Genomic DNA, 20340 nt, shown 5'->3' on the forward strand with positions numbered 1-20340 from the left:
TTCTCAACACAATTGTACAGAGTGGTTATCTGAGTTACTGTACACTTTGTCTATTCAATCCAGTCTGGCTGTTCTCTGTTGATACACACACACACACATCCAAAAGTTTGGAATAATGGACATATTTTGCTCATATGGAAAGAAATTGGTACTTTTATTCACCAAAGTTGCATTCAACTGATCACAATAGTCAGGACAATAATAATGTGAAAAATTACTATTACAATTTGAAAGATCAGCTTTGCAGATCTTTGACATTCTAGCTGTCAGTTTAACCAGATACTCCGGTGACCTTTCACCCCACACTTCCTGTAGCACTTGCCATAGATGTGTCTGTCTTGTCGGGCACTTCTCACACACCTTACAGTCTAGCTGATCCCACAAAAGCTCAATGGGGTTAAGATCCATAACACTCTTTTCCAATTATCTGTTGTCCAATATCTGTGTTTCTTTGCCCACTCAAACCTCTTAGATTTTGTTCTTCTGTTTCAAAAGTGGCTTTTTCTTTGCAGTTCTTCCCATAAGGCCCCCTGAGTCTCCTCTTTACTGTTGTACATGAAACTGGTGTTGAGCGGGTAGAATTCAATGAAGCTGTCAGCGGAGGACATGTGAGGCGTCTATTTCTCAAACTAGAGACTCTGATGTACTTATCCTCTTGTTTAGTTGCACATCTGGTCTTCCACATCTCTTTCTGTCCTTGTTAGAGACAGTTGTCCTTTGACTTTGAAGACACGTAGTTACAGCTTTGGATGAAATCTTCAGTTTTTTAGCAGTTTCTAACATTGTATAGCCTTCATGATTGACAGATGAGTTTCTAGAGAAAGTTGTTTCTTTTTTGCCATTTTTGACCTAATATTGATCTTAAGACATGCCAGTCTATTGCACACTGTGGCAACTCAAAAACAAACACAAACAATGTTCAGCTTCATTTAATGAACCAAATAACTTTCAACTGTGTTTGATATAATGGCAAGTGATTTTCTAGAACCAAATTAGCAATTTAGCATGAATACTCAAGGATACGGTGTTGGAGTGATGCTGCTGTCTAGATTTGATCAAAAATGACTTTTTTTCAAATAGTGATGGTGCTGTTTTTATGTCCGGACTATACTTTGTGATCAGTTGAACGCCACTTTGGTGAATTAAAGTACCAATTTCCTTCCAAAACAGCAAAATCTGTCCATTATTCCAAACTTTTGGCTGGTAGTGCATATATACACACAGGTGTGTGTATATATATATATATATATACACACACACACACACACACACACACACACACACACACACACACACAAGCACTAACTTTTAATGGAAATTAAGTTTATTTTGTGCAAATGTAAAAAAAAAAAAGTATTCATGGGGTGTAGTTCTGCCATTCATAATGATCTACAAAAGGCAAAACTACAGTAACTATGCCAACAATAAAAAAATAAAATATTGGCTTCAACGCTTTTTGGTTTTCATGTGGATTTTGAACTAAAAGCGCACAGTCAGAGTGTGAAAAAAGAAACAAAATAAAAATTCAATTATTTACTGTAATAACATTATGCAATACATATGAGTGAATTCTTTGTTTGTTTATTCATTAAGACCGACTTAATAATCTTACATTTGAAAAGTGCTATTTGATAAACGTCAAGGAAATACCTGAGTGCAAAAAATGGTTTTTGAAAGACATATTTATTTGGATTCCTCCTCACCAGTAGTCCATCTGTCACCAACACCAAAAAAGAAAATACTTGAAGTGCATGCATTTAATTTCACATGAAAAAATGTGGTTTCCAATCACAACTGCACAGCAACATCTAGATCGCATACATATTGCCACTGGTGCAAACCAAACAATAGCTTGCAGATGTGTTTCGAACAATGCTTGGGTTCATTCAAAAAGCCACAAACATCATGTAAATGCATTGATAAATAAGGTGCCTAGTGATCGAAAATCTTTGCCAGTGTGAGTACTTGATCAATTGAACACATTTTGTTTTATGTACCTTAGTCAGGGCACACACTATAATTAATTTGAAAATGAAAGTTTCTAATCATTTTATGTTGTTTCAAACCTGAATGACTTTCTATCTTCCATTGAACACAAGAAGTTGTTAGGCAGATTATTAGGGATTTACAGCCTCAGTCGCCATTCACTTTCATTGTATGGCAATAAAAGTGAATGGTGACTTAAGACAAAAATCGACCTAACATCGCCTTTTCTGTTGCACTGTAGAAAATAATACAGGTATGAAACAACAACAGTGAGTAAACGATGACAAAATTAGCACTTTGGATGAACTGTACCTTTAAGGTCTTAGTTCACGTATAATTTTAAAAAACACATGGTTTTACAATTTTCTGTCCACTGGAATTTTTTTAGAAATTTTTGTACATCCCGACATATATACGAGTACATATATCCCTCGCAGTCTCACTTTTTTATTTGCATCAATCATGGCATCTACACAGTCTAAGGTTATTGCCTCTAATTTAATACAGCCGATTTAATTGCGAATCAAAATGTGTATATAGCAAAAGCAACTTATGTAATCCATTTACGCCTAAATTTAACAATTTCTTTTTATCCAGAAGACAGAAAAGTGGTATTTCGTCGCTACCAGAAGCGTAACATTTTAAAGTAATGTCTTAAAACATGACAACCTTTTATCGTCTTGAGACAGTGCTTTTAATGAACGTTTTTACAAATGACAACATTAGAGTGACTATTACATCGGGATGTCAGACAATAAGAACAGTTAGATATTACAGTCCATCGTAGCTCTTAACATCAATCAAATCCATGTACGATTTGTTGCAATTTAGTTTTGGGTACTGTTGTTAACTACAGTAGTATTAGACATCAATAGCTATGGCAATTGATAGTGCTAGATATCAAGGCATGCCTCTTTTAAATCGCTGAGGTCTTTTATTCACAAATACTTGTAGGGGGGGGGGGGTTCTGGTTAAGGATTGCTGTGCGCATGTCTGCCCACCTGCTAATAAATAAATAACGCAGAAGTGACATTATAAAAGCAAAACAGGTACTATGACTGATTTGCATTTGTTAATGTACAGTATACATCTATCGTAGCATTATTGAAACTTGTTAAAAAATTATTCACAATCGTCTCATATTTACTTAATTCAGTGCAAGAAAATACATTGCATTTAAGGCATGACTAGAGAGATCTGAAATATATTGGCAGTATGTGCATGTTTGCCATGTGTTATTGTTTGATTTTGCAATACATAGTGGTATTCACAAAGTTAACAACAAAACTTTGATTCGTATCAAACATACTAGGTTCATCTGACGAGCTAGAATGAGCACTCAAGATACCAGGAATTCAGAGAATGCTATGTAAATGTGGTAAAATGCACTAGTTTGAATCGCATATTTAAGTTGCTTAAATTAACATGACTGGCTGTAAAACGGTAACGGTACAGTAAAACCTGGACATACTAGTTGGTAAAATACATTTAATGAGGAGTCTACACCAAACTGATGTTTGACTGAGCATCTTTCCCCAATGATGATGATGCTCTTACCAGTCTTAAAAAGGGGCAGTTCACCCAAAAAATGACAATTGAGTCATTTACTCAAGTTGCTCCAAAGCTGCTTGTGGTCTTCCATGGAATGCAAAATTAAACGTTAAGCAGAATGTTAGCCTTAGTCACCATTCACTTTCAATGTACAGAAAAAATATGCAAAAAAAAAAAAAGAAGAAAAAAAAGTGTTCCAGGGAAAAAACAACGCCATTCGGGTTTGGAACAACAAATGAGTAAATGACAGAATTAAATATTTTAGGTGAACTATTCCTTCAGTATTAGAGGACACGATTTGCTTGCAGCATTTAAGCAAAGTGGGTATAAAAATATAGACATTTGAAACCCTGAACGAGTGATTTCCTTTGCAGAGACTGTAAGCGGTTTTTACCAATACCATACGATTAACCACTCATTCCCATCTCAGTTTAAGTTACGCTTCTTTACATATAACCAAAACCTTAAATAACAAGACAGTTTAGCCATCTAAACGACAAGTGTAGATGTTGAGTATAACATAGGCTCTTGTTTTGGAGTGAAAGAGCATTACATTAAGGTTTCTTTGTGATGTCGCAAGATATGTTGGTTCTTTTCCGACGGTCGCCTGAAACCCTTCTTGCAATAGTCACACCTGTGCGGATAGTCTTTAGTGTGGATGGATATGACATGCCGTTTGAAACCTGAAGCGTCCGTAGTGTTGTACTCGCAATATTGGCATTGATATACCTTGCGACCGCTGTGTGTCTTCATGTGCTTTTTAAGTTCGTTCTGTTGCCTAAAGCCGCGCATGCAACGCTTGCATTTAAACGGCAAGTCCTTGGTGTGAACAGACAGAATGTGGCGGCTAAGCGTGAAGGGGTCCGATATTTTAAAATCGCAGTGCCGGCACTGGTGTACTTTAGTTCCCTTGTGCGTTTCAGCATGTTTTTTCAGTTCAGAGGGCCTGTGGAAGCCCTTCTCGCACACGTCGCACTTGTGCGGGAAATCCTTTGTGTGCACCGAAATGACGTGCCGCTTCAAGTCACTGGAATTGGTGCTCTTGTGTTCGCAGTGCGGACACTGGTGGGTCTTGTGACCCTGAAAGATCTCTGTGTGCCTTTGGAGTTCCTTATCGTCGGCAAACGCCTGCGGGCAGTGTCCGCACTTAAAGGGCAGGTCGGTCCCATGTTTGCTTTTTATATGAGTCTTTAAGTTGGACTGATCGGCACAGCGGAAATCGCAGTGCTGACAATTGTAGGGCTTCTCGCCCGTGTGGGTCCTCATGTGCTTCTTGAGCTCCGAGGGGTGGCGAAAACCCTTGGCACACTCCACGCACACGTGCGCAAAATTCTTGCTGTGCACAGCCAACAGGTGGCGACTCAGGAGACCCTGTTCAGCGGTCTCGTACTCGCAATACTTACACTTGTGCAGCTTGGGCTCCTTGTCGCGCAAGATGAGTTTGTTGGAGCTGAGAGGGCTGGCCTCGTGGTAGTGGCGAGTATACTCTGTGTACTCCGGGATCTTCTCGTTCTTGATGATGAGCTTGTGGCTTTCCAGGTGGTTGTGAAAACTCACCTTCTTGTTGGTGGTGAAGTCGCAGTCGGTGCACTGGTACTTTTTCTTTAACATGTGATCGGGGTGGTTTTTCATGTGGCGTTTCAGGAAACTCCGTGACTTGAACTTCTTGCCGCAGATGTGACAGGGGTAGACAGTCAGGGGCTGCCCATCAGGACCGATGATTACAGCTAAAACAAAGTAAAATAATATCATGAAATACATTTTTCCCTCCAATTAAGGCCATGTTTAAATCAGGTACCATTTACACCAGGGCAAGAAATAACTGTTAAATAGTTAAGGATAAATTGCAACATGTTTCTCACTGTGGATGCAGGCACTTATTGCTAGACCTGAAATTGAAGAACCCATAATCTCATTTAAAATAACAAAACAAGGCCTCAAAACATTCAAAAACATTTATATTTATATAAAAATAAAAGTCCTTCACATAGCGCATAAATGGACAAATTATACATCATATGAAAGCTCTCACTCTTAGGGATGTGACTGTATAGTTCATTTAGCAGCCCTAATACCGCGGTTTGAAAGATTTTTAAAAGAATCACAAAGTGAAGTCATCAAATACAAATGTCTCTCTTATGCTCCAGTAACTTCTGCTGTAAGTCTCAAATAGCTAAAATCATTATATTTGCTTTTACCTTAGGAAGTTCTCTAAAAAATGAGCCATTGTTTATTTGTCTGTGAGCTTGCTTGCCTGAATAATCCAGAATTATTTCTTAGATGTCCAGAACAAAATATGTCATCCAGAAGGAAGAACATGCAAAACAAATAATCAGAAAATATATTTATGACACTTTAGGGCAGTGGTGGCTTAGCGGTTAAGGCTCTCGGATACTGACTAGAAGGTCAGGGGTTCAAGCCCCAACACCAGGGGTGCCGCCAGGAATTTTGGGCCCCATGACAAAAAAATCTAATTGAGCCCCTTCTGACATTGACCCAAATTACCTATAGTTCTGTATTACCACCACTTGATTACATACATTAGATATGATAGATTTTTGTGCGTGTGTGTGTGTGTGTGTGTGTGTGCGGCGTGCAAGCTTCTCAAATAAACTGCCCTTCATGATGGGAATAATAAAGTCTGTATCTATAGATGTCATTTAACGGCCAAAATTCAGTCTAAATTTACGCATCAAACTGGATTATTTTAATATTGTCTGTAACTTACATGCAGGTTGAGGTAAGCTACTCATTGTTTCTAACTGCATCCAGTACAGACAGGAGGTTGTTTTTTTTATTTATGTCATAATGGTCATTATGTGAGAAAATAATTTGTGTTTGATTTCTGTCATTAATAAATATTTCATTTTCTTTTTTGTTATGGTAAAAAGAGCAAGAGAGACAGAGAACCCCACACAGACTCCCTGGAATGATGCTAAGTCATTTACACGATGTTGCTCACCTTCTTCACAGGGACAGGGAGGGGTGCAGTTATGGGGAGACTGGGGTGCTGCTGACTCATCTGTTGTTAAGTCTGCTAAAAGGGGCATGGACAATGATTTAATATGAATATCTTGCTAAAAGTTTCCCTGCACTGATTAAATGTTGATGAAATGTAGGCTAACACCTGCAGCTAGCTAACTAAGCCTTTAAGGAGACAAAAGTAGATACAGGCAATAAGAAGTGAAGCATCAGAAGGCAGAATGGGTAAATTGAATATATCTCCTCCTCTCAGGTTCACATAGGGTGGTGAAATAAGCAAACGACATGGTTAAAATTATGAATGTTGTATCATGTCGCGTTCCAGTGTGCGTAGTTCTCAGAGTAGTTCGGGTAGGAGTCTCCTTTTATGTCCTGAAACAAACCGTTTTTTGGTGTCGACAGCTTAAAAAATTATTTCTGGGTTATTTAGCTTGTTTGCTGTATACCTTGTCACACAGCAGCTTTTAGACATTGTTTTGTTTTTTTGTTATAAGTCATAAATGACAAGGAGGCAGTCTCTCGCAATGCAAAGTCAATGGAGACGGTTGGATTGTTCCGTGGCCTAAATACGCTCTGTCTCTATGGACAACAGGTTAATGCCACTCACAGACTAAAGGCTACCCACCTTTCTTGGTGAAAAACTGGGTTACAGATTGACACCCTTTCCTTTGTCTTTCCTCTCTCTCTTTTCTCTCTTTCCTTTTTTGAAAAGGATTGAAAATAGGATTTTTTTGAAATTAATAAAGAAATTCTTTAAAATTGAATGCAATAAAAAACTAAATAAACTAAATATTTTAAGTTGTATGAATTCAATTTAGTTAACAATTACACAATTCAATATGATGGAATTTTATGAAATTGAAATGCGTAAATCTTAAAAAACAAAAACGGGCTAATATATTTTTTGAGTCGTTTTTTGTTTAACATTTCACTAATCACAGTATTTTGCAATAATAGCAATATGACGTTTTGTCCAAATCGTGCAGCTCTACCTGTCTGGCACTGGCGTGACTCTCCCCTCCTCTTCTTCTTGATCTTCTGCTTGAGAGATCGGCTGGAACTGATGCTGTCAGTGATCTGCAGATAGGGAGTGGCGGCACAGTTCTTACTCTCTAGACTGCTACCTGTAGGAAAAGCAAGACTGGTGAGGTGTTTGGATGGGCCATTTATACCATATAAATTGGAATAGTTGACCAAATACTTCACCAAAATTTTTTTAATTCTGTCATCATTTACAAACCTGTATGGCTGGCTTTCTTGCATGGAGCACAACCTAAAATATATTTAGTAGGATGTTGAACATCTGCAAAACATCTTTTGTGTGCCAAGGAATGTCAAATCAATTTATAAGAGTAAATGATGGTAGAACTTTCCTTTTTGGGTGAACTATCCCTTTAAAATGTCTTTTAACTGTGCCTGAAAGCCATGCAACTTTAATAAAAAAATACAAAAAGTGACAGACCAATGGCAGCTGCCCAGGCCGCCGGGACGAAGGTCTTGTTCACTGGCGAGTCCTCCAGTTGAGCTTCCTGGATGGCAGAAGCCTCTTCCTCCCCAACAATCACCTCCATGTACACCTGATCTGTCATCTCTGAACAGTCTACACTCAAGAGAAAGACATAACACACACGTCTTTGGGTTTGCTGCAGACATAAAGAGATTACACACTGTCACTCTTCTCAAACAAAGAAACACAAAAACTCACTGATGTCCTCTTCGACCTGGCTGGCATCCTTCACAGCCATGTAGAGCAGCTTCTCTCTGGGTAGTCTGCCTGTGCCCGATGTTTCCAGCACGGCATGCCCGTTGGGAAAATCAGTCTCTGCTACAACCTCTGTGCTGCCTATACCACCATCCAAATACATTTATGAATCAGATAAAAAAAAAAAAAGATACAAAATTTACACATTTCTCAAACTGATAAACCACTACAAAGTTGAGTAGATTGATAAGTGTGAGTTTGTGCATTTCTGATAAAAACAAAACAAAATTATATATATGCAAATATTTGTATTAATGTAGTACTGAATTAAACAATGTGTGACTCAAGAGATTGTAAAAAGCACAAAAAAGAGACGCATTGTTGTGCCTTTAACATGCAACACTAATAAAATTATGTAAACCATGTGGCTTCAGAAATATAATTAAAATCAAGCTCAATAGAACATCTCATTATTGAATAAATGTACCCTAATGGATGGTTGTTTCCACATTGCTAGGTCACTGCCATATGGATGCCATGGTGCCCTGAGTGGTTTTTAAGAATGTTGCTATGTGGTTGCTAAGGTGTTGCTAGGGCGTTGCTATATGTTTGCCAAGATGATGTCGGTGATCGGCATTGATGTGCAGTAGCAAAGGCATCTCTTAGTGGTTGCTATGAGATTGTTAAGATGTCCAGAGCCATTTCTAGTGTGTTGCTATGCAGTTGCTTGGGTGTTGAGGGTAGTTCACAGGGCATTATTATGCGATTGCAAGAGTTTTGTGGGAGGTTGCCAGGGCATTGCTATGCAGTTGCCAATGTGTTCTGAGTGGTTTTTAGCATGTTACTTGCTATGCGTTTGCTAGGGTGTTGTGGTTGGTTGCCAGGGTGTTGCTATGTGATTGTTATGGTGTTGTGGGAGGTTGCCAGGGTGTTGCTATACAGTTGCCAATGTGTTCTGAGTGTTTTCTAGCGTGTTACTTGCTATGCGTTTGCTAGGGTGTTGTGGGTGGATGCCAGGGCATTGCTATGAGACTGTTAAGATGTCCCAAACAATTTAAAGCGTGATGCTAAGCAGTTGCCAATGTGTTCCGAGTGGTTTTTAGCATGTTACTTTCTATGCGATTGCTAGGGTCTTGTGGGTAGTTGCCAGGGCATTGCTATGAGATTAAGATGTCCTGAGTAGTTTACGGTGTGCAGCTATGTGGTTGCTTGGATGTTGAGGGTAGTTGACCAGGCATTGCTATGTGATTGCTAGGGTTTTGTGGGAGGTTGCAAGGGTGTTGCTATGCAGTTGCCAATGTGTTCCGAGTGGTTTTATCATGTTGCTATGCAATTGCTAGGGGGTTAGGTGGGTGGTTGCCAGGGCGTTGCTATGCAGTTGCCAATGTGTTCTGAGTGGTTTTTAGCATGTTACTTGCTATTTGACTGCTAGGGTGTTGTGGGAGGTTGCCAGGGCATTGCTATGCAGTTGCAAATATGTTCCGAGTGGCTTATAGCATGCTGCTATGCGATTGCTAATGTGTTGTGGGATGTTGCCAGGGCATTGCTATGAGATTGTTAAGATGTCCCGAGTAGTTTACCGTATGTGGCTATGCGGTTTCTTGGGGGTTGAGGGTGGTTGCCTGGGTGTTACTATGTGATTGAGAGGGTTTTGTAGGAGGTTGCCAGGGTGTTCCAAGTGCTTTTAAGCATGTTGCTATGCGACTGCTAGGGTTTTGTGGAAGGTTGCTAGGGCTAGGGTTGCTATGCAGTTGCATTGGTGTTCTGTGTGGTTAATAGTGTGCATATGGTTGTAGGGAGTTGATTACTGTCATGTCAAATATGCAAACCACAAAGTCTAAATTATTTTCTTTTTTAATTCTTCTGTTTTAATATGAGTTTGTTCAAACTTTGTATAAACAATAGTTATATTGATGCTTGCCTTAGCAATATTCATCATAGCTGTCACAGAGCAATCTATACTTGCATGTTTCAATGATAATGTCTGATGTATTGCTTGACATATGGCAAAGATTTGAAATGTGTCCCTCACCTATTTCCACATCTTCATCTCCATCTGCTTTAAAGATGTAAACTTTAATGACCTCCGAGCTGAACTCATCCTCCTTCGACCCATCGTCATCCTGACTCACATCTGTGCTGATTTTTAAGGGCGTGTCTCCAATGTCTAGCTTCTCCCCAACCTCATCCACTAAAATTATTTCATAGAGATTTGGAGAGAAATTTCTAGAAAACAGATTCACTATAGAAATTTCCATGACCTTTCAGTGATTTTGTAATTTACTTTACTTTTCAAGACCAGTAAATCTATCTAGATTTTACATGACTGTACGAACCCTGTTGTACAGTATTTTGTCTGCATTGGTGGAAAAATGCTAGCATCAATCGATTTTGTTTTTTATTTATTTTTTAGAAAAAGGAACTGGTTCTCTATTCCCAATCTTACTATACCCATCATGTTGATGTGTACTCACAGGAAATCATGAGGTAGTCTTCTGAGGTGCTCTTCGCATCCTCGTCATCATCACCCTTAACAGTGACATCAGAAGGCATTGCGTCATGTGATTGGATGACCGTCTCCGTGTCTGTCACCATGACTCCTGCAGACACCAGTTCATGGTCCAGCGTGTTCTCCTCATGAGGTGACATGAGGTCAGCCACAAACACCTGATCAGGCACAGTTTCTTCGATCAGTTCAGATGTGTCGTCCAGAGCTTCCTCGATGGCCACCTCTGCTTCTAGGATAGACTCAGACATGATCACTCCCTCAGTAGTGATGACGTCTTCTTGGCAGATGTCAGGCCCTTCCACCACCTCAGCCTCCAGACTGGTCTCCAACATAATCCCTTCATCCATCACCACATCTGAGACCAACACAGCCTCTGGCACTGACACCACAATGTGCTCTCCATCAATATGGGCCATGCCTCCCATCCCTGCAACTTTAAAAAAAAAAAAAAAAAACACACATCTTAACAAATATCTGAATATGAACACAAGATTGAATGGTTAGTCAAAATGTTTTTTTTTTTATTAAAGACTGTTATGTAGAGACTAGGGTGGTCAATGGCTGGTATGTATACTTATAAATAAATTGTAAATCATCAGAAAGCCGAGATACTTTGCGATGATGTATAACATTTTATGACCAAAGGTCGATAACATATTTATCTTATGATATGTTTAGCATGCTTGTCCTGCTGGACTGCATACTTTGTTCTGGACATCTAAGATATAAACATTGGATTATTTACACAAGCAAGCTCAGACAAGCTTAAAAATGGCTCATTGTTTAGAAAACTGCCTATATAACGTTTTTAGCAGTGAACAGCGCATTAAAGAGATGTATTTGATAATTTACAAATATCATATTTCACTTTGCCATTCTTTTGAAAATCTTTCGAATTGTGATATTAGGTCAACAAAATAAACTGTATAGCCACATTCCAAAGAATGAGAGCTTTCATTTGATATATGTTGGGGCTTTCGGAGGACTGTGTCGACACAAGTCGTCGTATAGGCCCTGGCTCATAGTGGTCTACAAGCGCTTCTGGTGTCGCTATACTGTTTATGTGCACGCCTCCCACTATGTGGGGTCTGTACAGGGTTAAGTTTGAGTTCTTCATTGAACAAAGTAAAGACTTGTGGTCATGAAATGAGTTTTGACTATCAACCTGCGGTGGCTGTGGGCTCGCAACCAGGGTCAAAGGAGGCAAGATCATTGGTAGGGGTCCTCTGGACTCCTGGATGATGGCAACTTGTCCATCTGAAGCTGGCGAACTGTTTTCTGGACCAAGTGGCCTCGGTGTGTCAACCTGAGCCTGCTTGTGTCCACGACAGTAGGTCCTGGCCAATTAAAAGTGGTTCCGTATTAATGGGACATATGTAAATGGGGTGTACCAGCATCATCCCTTGAAAAGTTATTTCGATCCTTGCCCGCTTTGTGATAGACAACCTATCTTGCGAGTAGCTTGTGATGCTTACGTTGGTTTGCCAAGGGAGAGCTTTGATCTAGCCATCTCTGTGAAGCTGTTGGAACCTATCAGACTTATTTCTGAACCAGTGTTGAGTAGAGTGTGAGAGCTGATACACCCCCCACTACTACTGATGTGTATATGCATCGGGTGTTGAACATACACCAAAGGTCGTCAGAAAAGGAGGGTATGATGTGTTAGGAGTGACTGTTTTGGGAAGCAACTTGTCTTCCACCGTTCTCCTTTCTCAACCTACAAAGTAAACTTTGGCATTAACGGGAGGGGGTACATAAAATACATAGTCTAGTCATGCTGTCGCGGGGTCAGCGCCATGTTCCTTTGTGGAGTTTGGCAGCCCTTGTTAATGACGGAGCACGTCAAGCTGCGTTACTGCCTCCGTCAGGAATTCTCCTGATTACACCCTCCATTTCCTGCCTCAAACCTTGTCCTCTGGGGGGGTTTGAAACCGTGTCTTTCCACTCAACTTCTTGTTTGGGTTTCCATTTGAGCCATAGCTTTCATTTTGGCCTGGTGTGATCCTGGGTGTATGACTGGTCACCACCACCATGGTTCTGTTACCAACCCTGGGGTCCTGTTCTAACGTTCCACCTTAACGCGAGGCATCTTGTTGCCTTCAAGCACTAGCTTGGCGTTCTCTGATGCTTGGATCCCCAGGACTCTGGCGTTCGCATTTGCATTTACATTTATACATTTGGCAGACGCTTTTATCCAAAGCGACTTACAGTGCACTTATTACGGGAACAATCCCCCCGGAGCAACCTGGAGTTAAGGGCCTTGCTCAAGGGCCCAACAGTGGCATCTTGGTGGTGCTGGGGCTTGAACCCCCAACCTTCTGGTCAGTAACCCTGAGCCTTAACCACTGAGCCAACACTGCCCCATCCCTTCATGCCCTCGAGCAGGGTGCACACGCATCTCGCATGCCAGTTGTGCATACCTTCTGATTTCCTGCATGGTAAGATTGCACGATGGCAAAAGCGCCTATTGTAGCGGAGGCTTCATCGATATACAGCGAATACTGCTCTCGTAGGGCTTTACACAGAGCGGAATAGCAGTCTTGAGGACCAGTCGGTAACCTTTGTGTCGGTATGATCGCATGTCGTCCGAGTCATTCGAAGCACCATAGTCACTCAGATCCCTATAGCGACGAGGACAACTTCTTCCCCTTTGTGGTGGGGATGGAGTCCTGTCGACGAGTGGGGGTGGGCCCCATGTTGCGTACAGCTCCCTGGCGAATGGGGCCCTCGAGCCGCTTACACCACTCTGGTCATGGAAGTAATTTCCTCCCTTTGTGGTGTTGAATTAGTCTGTTCAAAACACAAGGTGGCATGACTGAAAACGGACTAAGGGGGGCAACCGGAAGGAGGGGCACATGCATCCAATCAGAGGGCCGCTGGAGGAGCTTGAAAGGCATTTAGGAGGATGAAGTCAGAAACTGTACCACTAGGGGCACATAGTGTGCACATCGGCTCCTAGTGTGTGTCCCTGGGTTTCCTAGGGCCACATTTCTACTGGTGGTGCTAAGGAGGGGGCCATCTTCGATGTCAAATGTGGTGCTGTGCGTTTCCTGGGTGGCAAGGTCAGCAGCTGCACTTACCTGATCTGACTCTGCTCTTAGCTGGGCATTTCATTTACGTCCTGCATCCGGGCATTATCTTTCTGTGCCCAGACTCTCTCAGCTTGTGTGCACCTAAGATTTTCTCTCTGCACCACTTGGTAGCTGTTCTGCAGCTGGGTGAGCTGGGCCTGGTGCTCTGCAGTTAACAGTTGGGTTCTACGATGATGAAGGAAAATTTGGCACATGAGGGATTGTGCGCTCTGGCTTCCTGACCGGGTTATTGAAATAATCAGCTAGTTCCTGCAATTCTTCGTCACACCAACTAACATTGTAACCATTCAGGTTATCTCTCTCCTCTACTGAGAGATGGAGGATAGCGCCACCTTGCAGTACTGGGTCGTCTGACCTCTGAGGAGCTTCAGCCACATTGGGCGATTGGCGACTCAATTTACCGGGTCAGTAAAAATGCTCGCGACACAATGGCTCTGATAGCTTGTGTTTTTACAGTCGCTATAATGCTGACACGGACGCATAGGTGAGAGGCTTCGACCGGTGGTCGGGTTACAGTTATGCAATGTGCGAATTTCAATGCAACCTCTCCTTGCTGGACGTTAATTAGGTGACCTGACACCTCTCTGTAACATCTAGGCGAAAGCGTTAGGAGTTAAATAACAACAACAGCAAGATTGGAGCAGTCTATCATAAACTTACCAACCCCTAATCCACTCTAAAAGCACTTTCACACCACTCTGGCTTATGCTTGGCAGGTCGTGAGAGAAGTCAATCATCAAACAGAACAAAACACTGAACTAATGATTCAAGTTATTACTTTAGAATCTTACGCATACAAACTGTGACAAAACTGGCATGTAGGACACCTCACACGGGGCACCATTAATGTTGGGATATCAAAGATAAGTATAAAAATCAATAGAACAATGAATAGAATCAACATTAGCTTATTAATCCTTCAAATCAACAATCATCAACGATAACTATCAATTATCAAATTTAATAGAATATTAATAAGAAATAATATTGCCAGGGCACCACCCTGGAATCAGGGACTAATAACCAGACAGTATAGCAGTCTCCATATAGGAGACTATATCTCTTAGGAAAGTCGACGTCCGGAGACCATTGACATTCAAAAGGGGAACAATGAAGGCTTGTATCGGAGCACTGACACCCCTGCCAGCCCTTGGCACAGGTGCATGCAGGACAATACTAAAACACTTCTCTTTAAAGTATAACAAATTTTATTGATGCAGTAATATCAATTCATAATCAATACAATTCAGCTGATAAAATTCCGACCTCCAACTACAAACTAAACAGTAACATGATAGATATGGTAACAGATAAGCCTATAATACATGAGAGGAGGGTAGAGGTGTGTGTGTGTGTGTGTGTGTGTGTGCGCGCACGAATGGGTGTTTGTGCGTGTGTGTAAGGAGAGGAGGAGTGCACAAAATGGCGGGTGTGGCTCTCGTGGTGAGTGCCATAGAATGTGGCCGCGAATGTGGGTGGAGAGACTGGTTAATGGCGTCTGCCCATTTAACATGTTTCTCCACTGGTACATTAACTTAGGGACAAATCTGGGCTCCATCACCAAGCTATCTGTTAGCCAAATGTTTGTGCAGGTATGTTTGTGAGGGGTTTTTAGTGTGCCATCTCACCCGCGATGGCGGAAATGCACAAAAAGCCCAATGTGGTTGGACGAAAACAGAGAAAATCTCATTCGTGGAAACAATAAGTTACAGTAATACCTTGAGTATTATTACCAATAATGAGAGGACTCGCCGGTCCATAAACTGTACAAGCAATAACCTTGATATACATAAATAACACATTATAATAATCAATCTCTGCCCAGACATTAACCTCTTACTTGAGTCGCGTAAGGATGCGGGTAGAATGTGTCGCTTGACTCCGACTCGGTTCCTCGAAGTTCAGGTGATGATGAGAGGCTGTTTCCTCACTCTGTCGGTGGCCAATACAGCGGCTGATTCTTGGCGGGTTGGCGGAAAAATCAGCGAAGTTGACTCGGTTGAAGAAGGAAGAGAAATCTTCTTTATTTTTAGCATGTTAGCGTGATCGGTGGAACATGGAGAACCTCAGCTTGTCCAGCGAGGTCTAGATTCTATGGCCAAAATTCAGGTATGCAAGTTACTTCCTTGGGCTGCGAGGCTACACCTAGGAGAAGCAGGGCTGCAAATAAATGTGGAAAATACTGTCGCTGGAAGCAAGGCTTAGGAGGAATCTCCGGGGTTTTTTACTCTCGATGACATCATGGTTGAGGGACGCATTCTGTCGTGTGTTTCAGCCAATAGGAGTTGAGAGTACGATCCTTCAGAATTTCACACCTGCGACGGGAATGTTTTCAGGCCTTATTTTGTTATTTTAGGTAACCTAAATGGAAAATTCCATTCTGATGGTGTTCTATGAACAGTTCAGATTCTAAGCTTTCAAATGATACCACATTCCGACTTATGTATCCGGGAACTTTAAAGTTTTAAGCGTACACTTATTTCGCAATATAATTGCAAATTGCTTTGGATATTAGGCCAAATATTATCTTCACTATTTTTAACTCTTTCCCCGCCAGCGTTTTTAAAAAAAAGTTGCCAGCCACTGCCAGGGTTTTTGACGATTTTCGCTAAACTTTAACGGCCCGCAGAATATTTTCTTCCATGAATATATGAAGATGCTATATATCAAAATAAAGATCTGGGCCTCTGCTTTTAGGCAAAAAAAACGATTTTATTTTATCTTCATTTGTTCTTTTTTTATTGCGACTTGAACAGAGGTAGGTTTTGTCAAAAAACAACATTTCAGACAAAAAGCTGATAAAAAGGCATGTTTATGTCTGATATTTTGAGCTTCTCAATACTCCATTTCTTCATGTTTGAGATGATCGCAGTCTGTTTCTTTGGTCAAAGAGTTGCGTACTCTTTCAAAATATGCGCAGGGGTCTTCCTTACCGTATAACACCTAAAACACAGAAACCCGGAAAATTCCGTGTTTGGCGGGGAAGCGTTTTTTCATAAAACACGGAAAATTCCGTGTTTGGCGGGGAAAGGGTTAATGGCCTTGTCTTACCGAAATCTGGCATTATCATTGTATGGGCCATTTTCAACTCCTTGTGAAGCTCCAGGATCCCGCCACCTTGATCCATTATCCGCGATTTTCCACAATGCTGTACGTGCATGGGAGAAAATTGTAAACAAGGACAAATAATAAACAACATTGTATACAATAGATACAAAATTGTATATATACACTCACCTAAAGGATTATTAGGAACACATACTAATACTGTGTTTGACCCCCTTTCGCCTTCAGAACTGCCTTAATTCTACGTGGCATTGATTCAACAAGGTGCTGAAAGCATTCTTTAGAAATGTTGGCCCATATTGATAGGATAGCATCTTGCAGTTGATGGAGATTTGTGGGATGCACATCCAGGGCACGAAGCTCCCGTTCCACCACATCCCAAAGATGCTCTATTGGGTTGAGATCTGGTGACGGTGGGGGCCATTTTAGTACAGTGAACTCATTGTCATGTTCAAGAAACCAATTTGAAATGATTCGAGCTTTGTGACATGGTGCATTATACTGCTGGAAGTAGGCATCAGAGGATGGGTACATGGTGGCCATAAAGGGATGGACATGGTCAGAAACAATGCTCAGGTAGGCCGTGGCATTTAAACGATGCCCAATTGGCACTAAGGGGCCTAAAGTGTGCCAAGAAAACATCCCCCACACCATTACACCACCACCACCAGCCTGCACAGTGGTAATAAGGCATGATGGATCCATGTTCTCATTCTGTTTACACCAAATTCTGACTCGACCATCTGAATGTCTCAACAGAAATCGAGACTCATCAGACCAGGCAACATTTTTCCAGTCTTCAACTGTCCAATTTTGGTGAGCTCTTGCAAATTGTAGCCTCTTTTTCCTATTTGTAGTGGAGATGAGTGGTACCCGGTGGGGTCTTCTGCTGTTGTAGTCCATCCGCCTCAAGGTTGTGCGTGTTGTGGCTTCACAAATGCTTTGCTGCATACCTCGGTTGTAACGAGTGGTTATTTCAGGCAAAGTTGCTCTTCTATCAGCTTGAATCAGTCGGCCCATTCTCCTCTGACCTCTAGCATCAACAAGGCATTTTCGCCAACAGGACTGCTGCATACTGGATGTTTTTCCCTTTTCACACCATTCTTTATAAACCCTAATGGAAATGGTTGTGTGTGAAAATCCCAGTAACTGAGCAGATTGTGAAATACTCAGACCGGCCCGTCTGGCACCAACAACCATGCCACGCTCAAAATTGCTTAAATCACCTTTCTTTCCCATTCTGACATTCAGTTTGGAGTTCAGGAGATTGTCTTGACCAGGACCACACCCCTAAATGCATTGAAGCAACTGCCATGTGATTGGTTGATTAGATAATTGCATTAATGAGAAATTGAACAGGTGTTCCTAATAATCCTTTAGGTGAGTGTGTATATATATATATATATATATATATATATATTATTTTATTTTTTTTTTTTTTTTAAACGATAATATTCTTAATTAAATGAATCGCACAGAACGCAATTTACAGAAAACACATTAAACAAATAATTATATTTATACAGTTTAGTTCTTCTAAATTAATTTTACAACCATGTAGCATTGTGGTTAAAAAAATAAGCTTGTATTTATTGCTAATAAACAAACCTTCACATTTGATGACTGTGTATTTCAGGAAAAATTGTCACAAATATTAAGCAAATCTGTGAATCTGGCATCTGGGTGGCAAGTGTCTAAAAGAAGCAAAGACAAAGCAATAAATACTTGTAAATAACATTTTAGAGACATATTTGAACTACTTTTTCATATGTTATGAAGCATATTTCAACCAAGTTCTTGTTTTATTGCTTAAAATACAAGGATTTGAGAAAAACAATATGTATCCGTGTGTGTATGTACACAAGTGTATGTTTGTGTGTAAGAGTTTGTCATTCAAACACAGTAAATTGTTTAAAATAAAAAAAAATTATAAAGCAGTTTAATAGTTGTATTTAATAATAAAAAAAATATATATATATATATATATATATATATATATATATTATTTATTTATTTATATATAGAATTAATAAAATACTCTATTAATAACCCCAACAATGTTGAAAATGTTACTAGTATTCATGTTTGAATAATCTAATATTCATGTTATGTAATGAGCAATAATGTTATGGCAGATTTCCAAATTGATGTCATGTCTCAGCCATAAAAAAAGTTTATAATAAAAATTATAATATTTTTTAATGTCTCACCAGTATCATTCATTTTAAGGAGTCTTAACTTTAAAATAGTGATAAGTGTCTTCAAGTGTGAAAAATTATTTGGTACTATATCTACAGCACAACAGATATGATGATGATGATGGCCACTAGCGTTCAATACTGAAATACATGCGATTAAATATCCCTGCGACGCATTTTCGACCCCTACTATGAGGAAGACTTGACTCATGAATATTCATCACGCAAGGAATAAGCACTACTCCATGCGGTAAGCACGCAACGTCAGCACGACCTTATCAATATTCATGAGGTACTCCTTCGCCATAGTAAGATACAAAATTGAGCATACCTGTCTATACGTTAAGAGTATTTAATCAAAACAAATGTTATTATAGCTTTCACGCAGTACGTTTAAAAAAATATGCAAAAACACATTAAAAAAATTCCTTTTAATATTCCAGCAGAAATTATTAAAAAGTCATTTTAAAGCTCACGTTGGGCGCTTCCTCGCGCTTGAACATAACACAAGGCCCGCGCAGGCCGACTGGGCCAAGCGCTACTGTTTTATAAGCATGCCGCACAAATTGAAAACGTTTTACCTACTCCGCGACAGCCTTCCAAACGTTTACGAGTTTCGGATCTCCTTGAATGTGTCGTATTTTTTTATAGTTAATTTTCCAACGGTAGCACTACTGCGGCCTGTACATTGAGGATCCCTGTACACTCCTTTCCAGGCCTGAGCCAATCACGCTGCTCGTTTCGAGGCCCCAGCCAATCAGGCCGCTCGATTTTTGGCTCGAGCCAATCAGAACGCTCAGTAACAACAGGGACGGGGAAGAGCAAACGCGCAGCGCACTTGACGTCACATAATACACAAACTCTTGCGATGTCTGCAGAATGCAGTTGCTTTAAGTTTCAGAAGCAATTTTCATTTAAATCAATATACTTACCCGTAAGTGTAAAAATCACACACAATTCAAATATAATATAAACGTAGAGCAACACTATACTCGTGGCGTACGAGCTTTCTGAGTTGCTAAAGCATTTGGCATATTATTGTTATGAATTAGAGATCGATCACTCAGTTAAAGTAATAATTCACCAAAACATGACAATTTTCTAATAATTTACTCATCCACGTGCCACCCTAGATGTGTACAACTTTCCATCTAATAAACAGAAAGATGATTTTTATAAGAATATCTCAGCTCTGTAGGTCCATATAATGCAAGTGAATGGTGACCAGAACTTTGAAGCTCCAAAAAGCATATA

The 20340-nt window shown here is 40.4% G+C and overlaps 1 protein-coding gene across 3 annotated transcripts; it reads right to left on the bottom strand.

The window, feature by feature from the left end:
* Positions 1–1277: 1277 nt before the first annotated feature.
* On the bottom strand, positions 1278–19800 carry LOC127659723 (zinc finger protein 711). 3 transcript variants are annotated; one of them, XM_052149670.1, is made up of 10 exons: positions 19668–19800; positions 18497–18582; positions 16874–16970; positions 10696–11163; positions 10254–10412; positions 8225–8362; positions 7982–8119; positions 7512–7643; positions 6500–6574; positions 1278–5264 (listed from the first exon to the last, which is right to left on the bottom strand). In XM_052149670.1, the coding sequence occupies exons 3-10, from the start codon at positions 16947–16949 to the stop codon at positions 4087–4089; spliced, it is 2364 nt and encodes a 787-aa protein (XP_052005630.1). In that variant the 5' UTR covers positions 16950–16970; positions 18497–18582; positions 19668–19800; the 3' UTR covers positions 1278–4086. The 3 variants fall into 3 exon arrangements, with proteins under 3 accessions (XP_052005630.1, XP_052005631.1, XP_052005632.1); XM_052149671.1 differs by having other exon boundaries at positions 19672–19795; XM_052149672.1 differs by lacking the exon at positions 6500–6574.
* Positions 19801–20340: the final 540 nt, after the last annotated feature.

Source organism: Xyrauchen texanus, chromosome 19, assembly GCF_025860055.1.
Source record: "Xyrauchen texanus isolate HMW12.3.18 chromosome 19, RBS_HiC_50CHRs, whole genome shotgun sequence".
Taxonomy (NCBI): Eukaryota; Metazoa; Chordata; class Actinopteri; order Cypriniformes; family Catostomidae; genus Xyrauchen; species Xyrauchen texanus.

Excerpts from the sequence above, each read along its gene's own strand:
- LOC127659723 (XM_052149670.1), bottom strand. The coding sequence starts at position 16,949 with ATGGATCAAGGTGGCGGGATCCTGGAGCTTCACAAGGAGTTGAAAATG. Across the intron at positions 6,575-7,511 it reads GTCACGCCAGTGCCAGACAG|CAGACTTAACAACAGATGAG; the intron begins GTAGAGCTGCAC and ends TGCCCCTTTTAG. Across the intron at positions 5,265-6,499 it reads TCCCTGTCCCTGTGAAGAAG|CTGTAATCATCGGTCCTGAT; the intron begins GTGAGCAACATC and ends ACTTTGTTTTAG.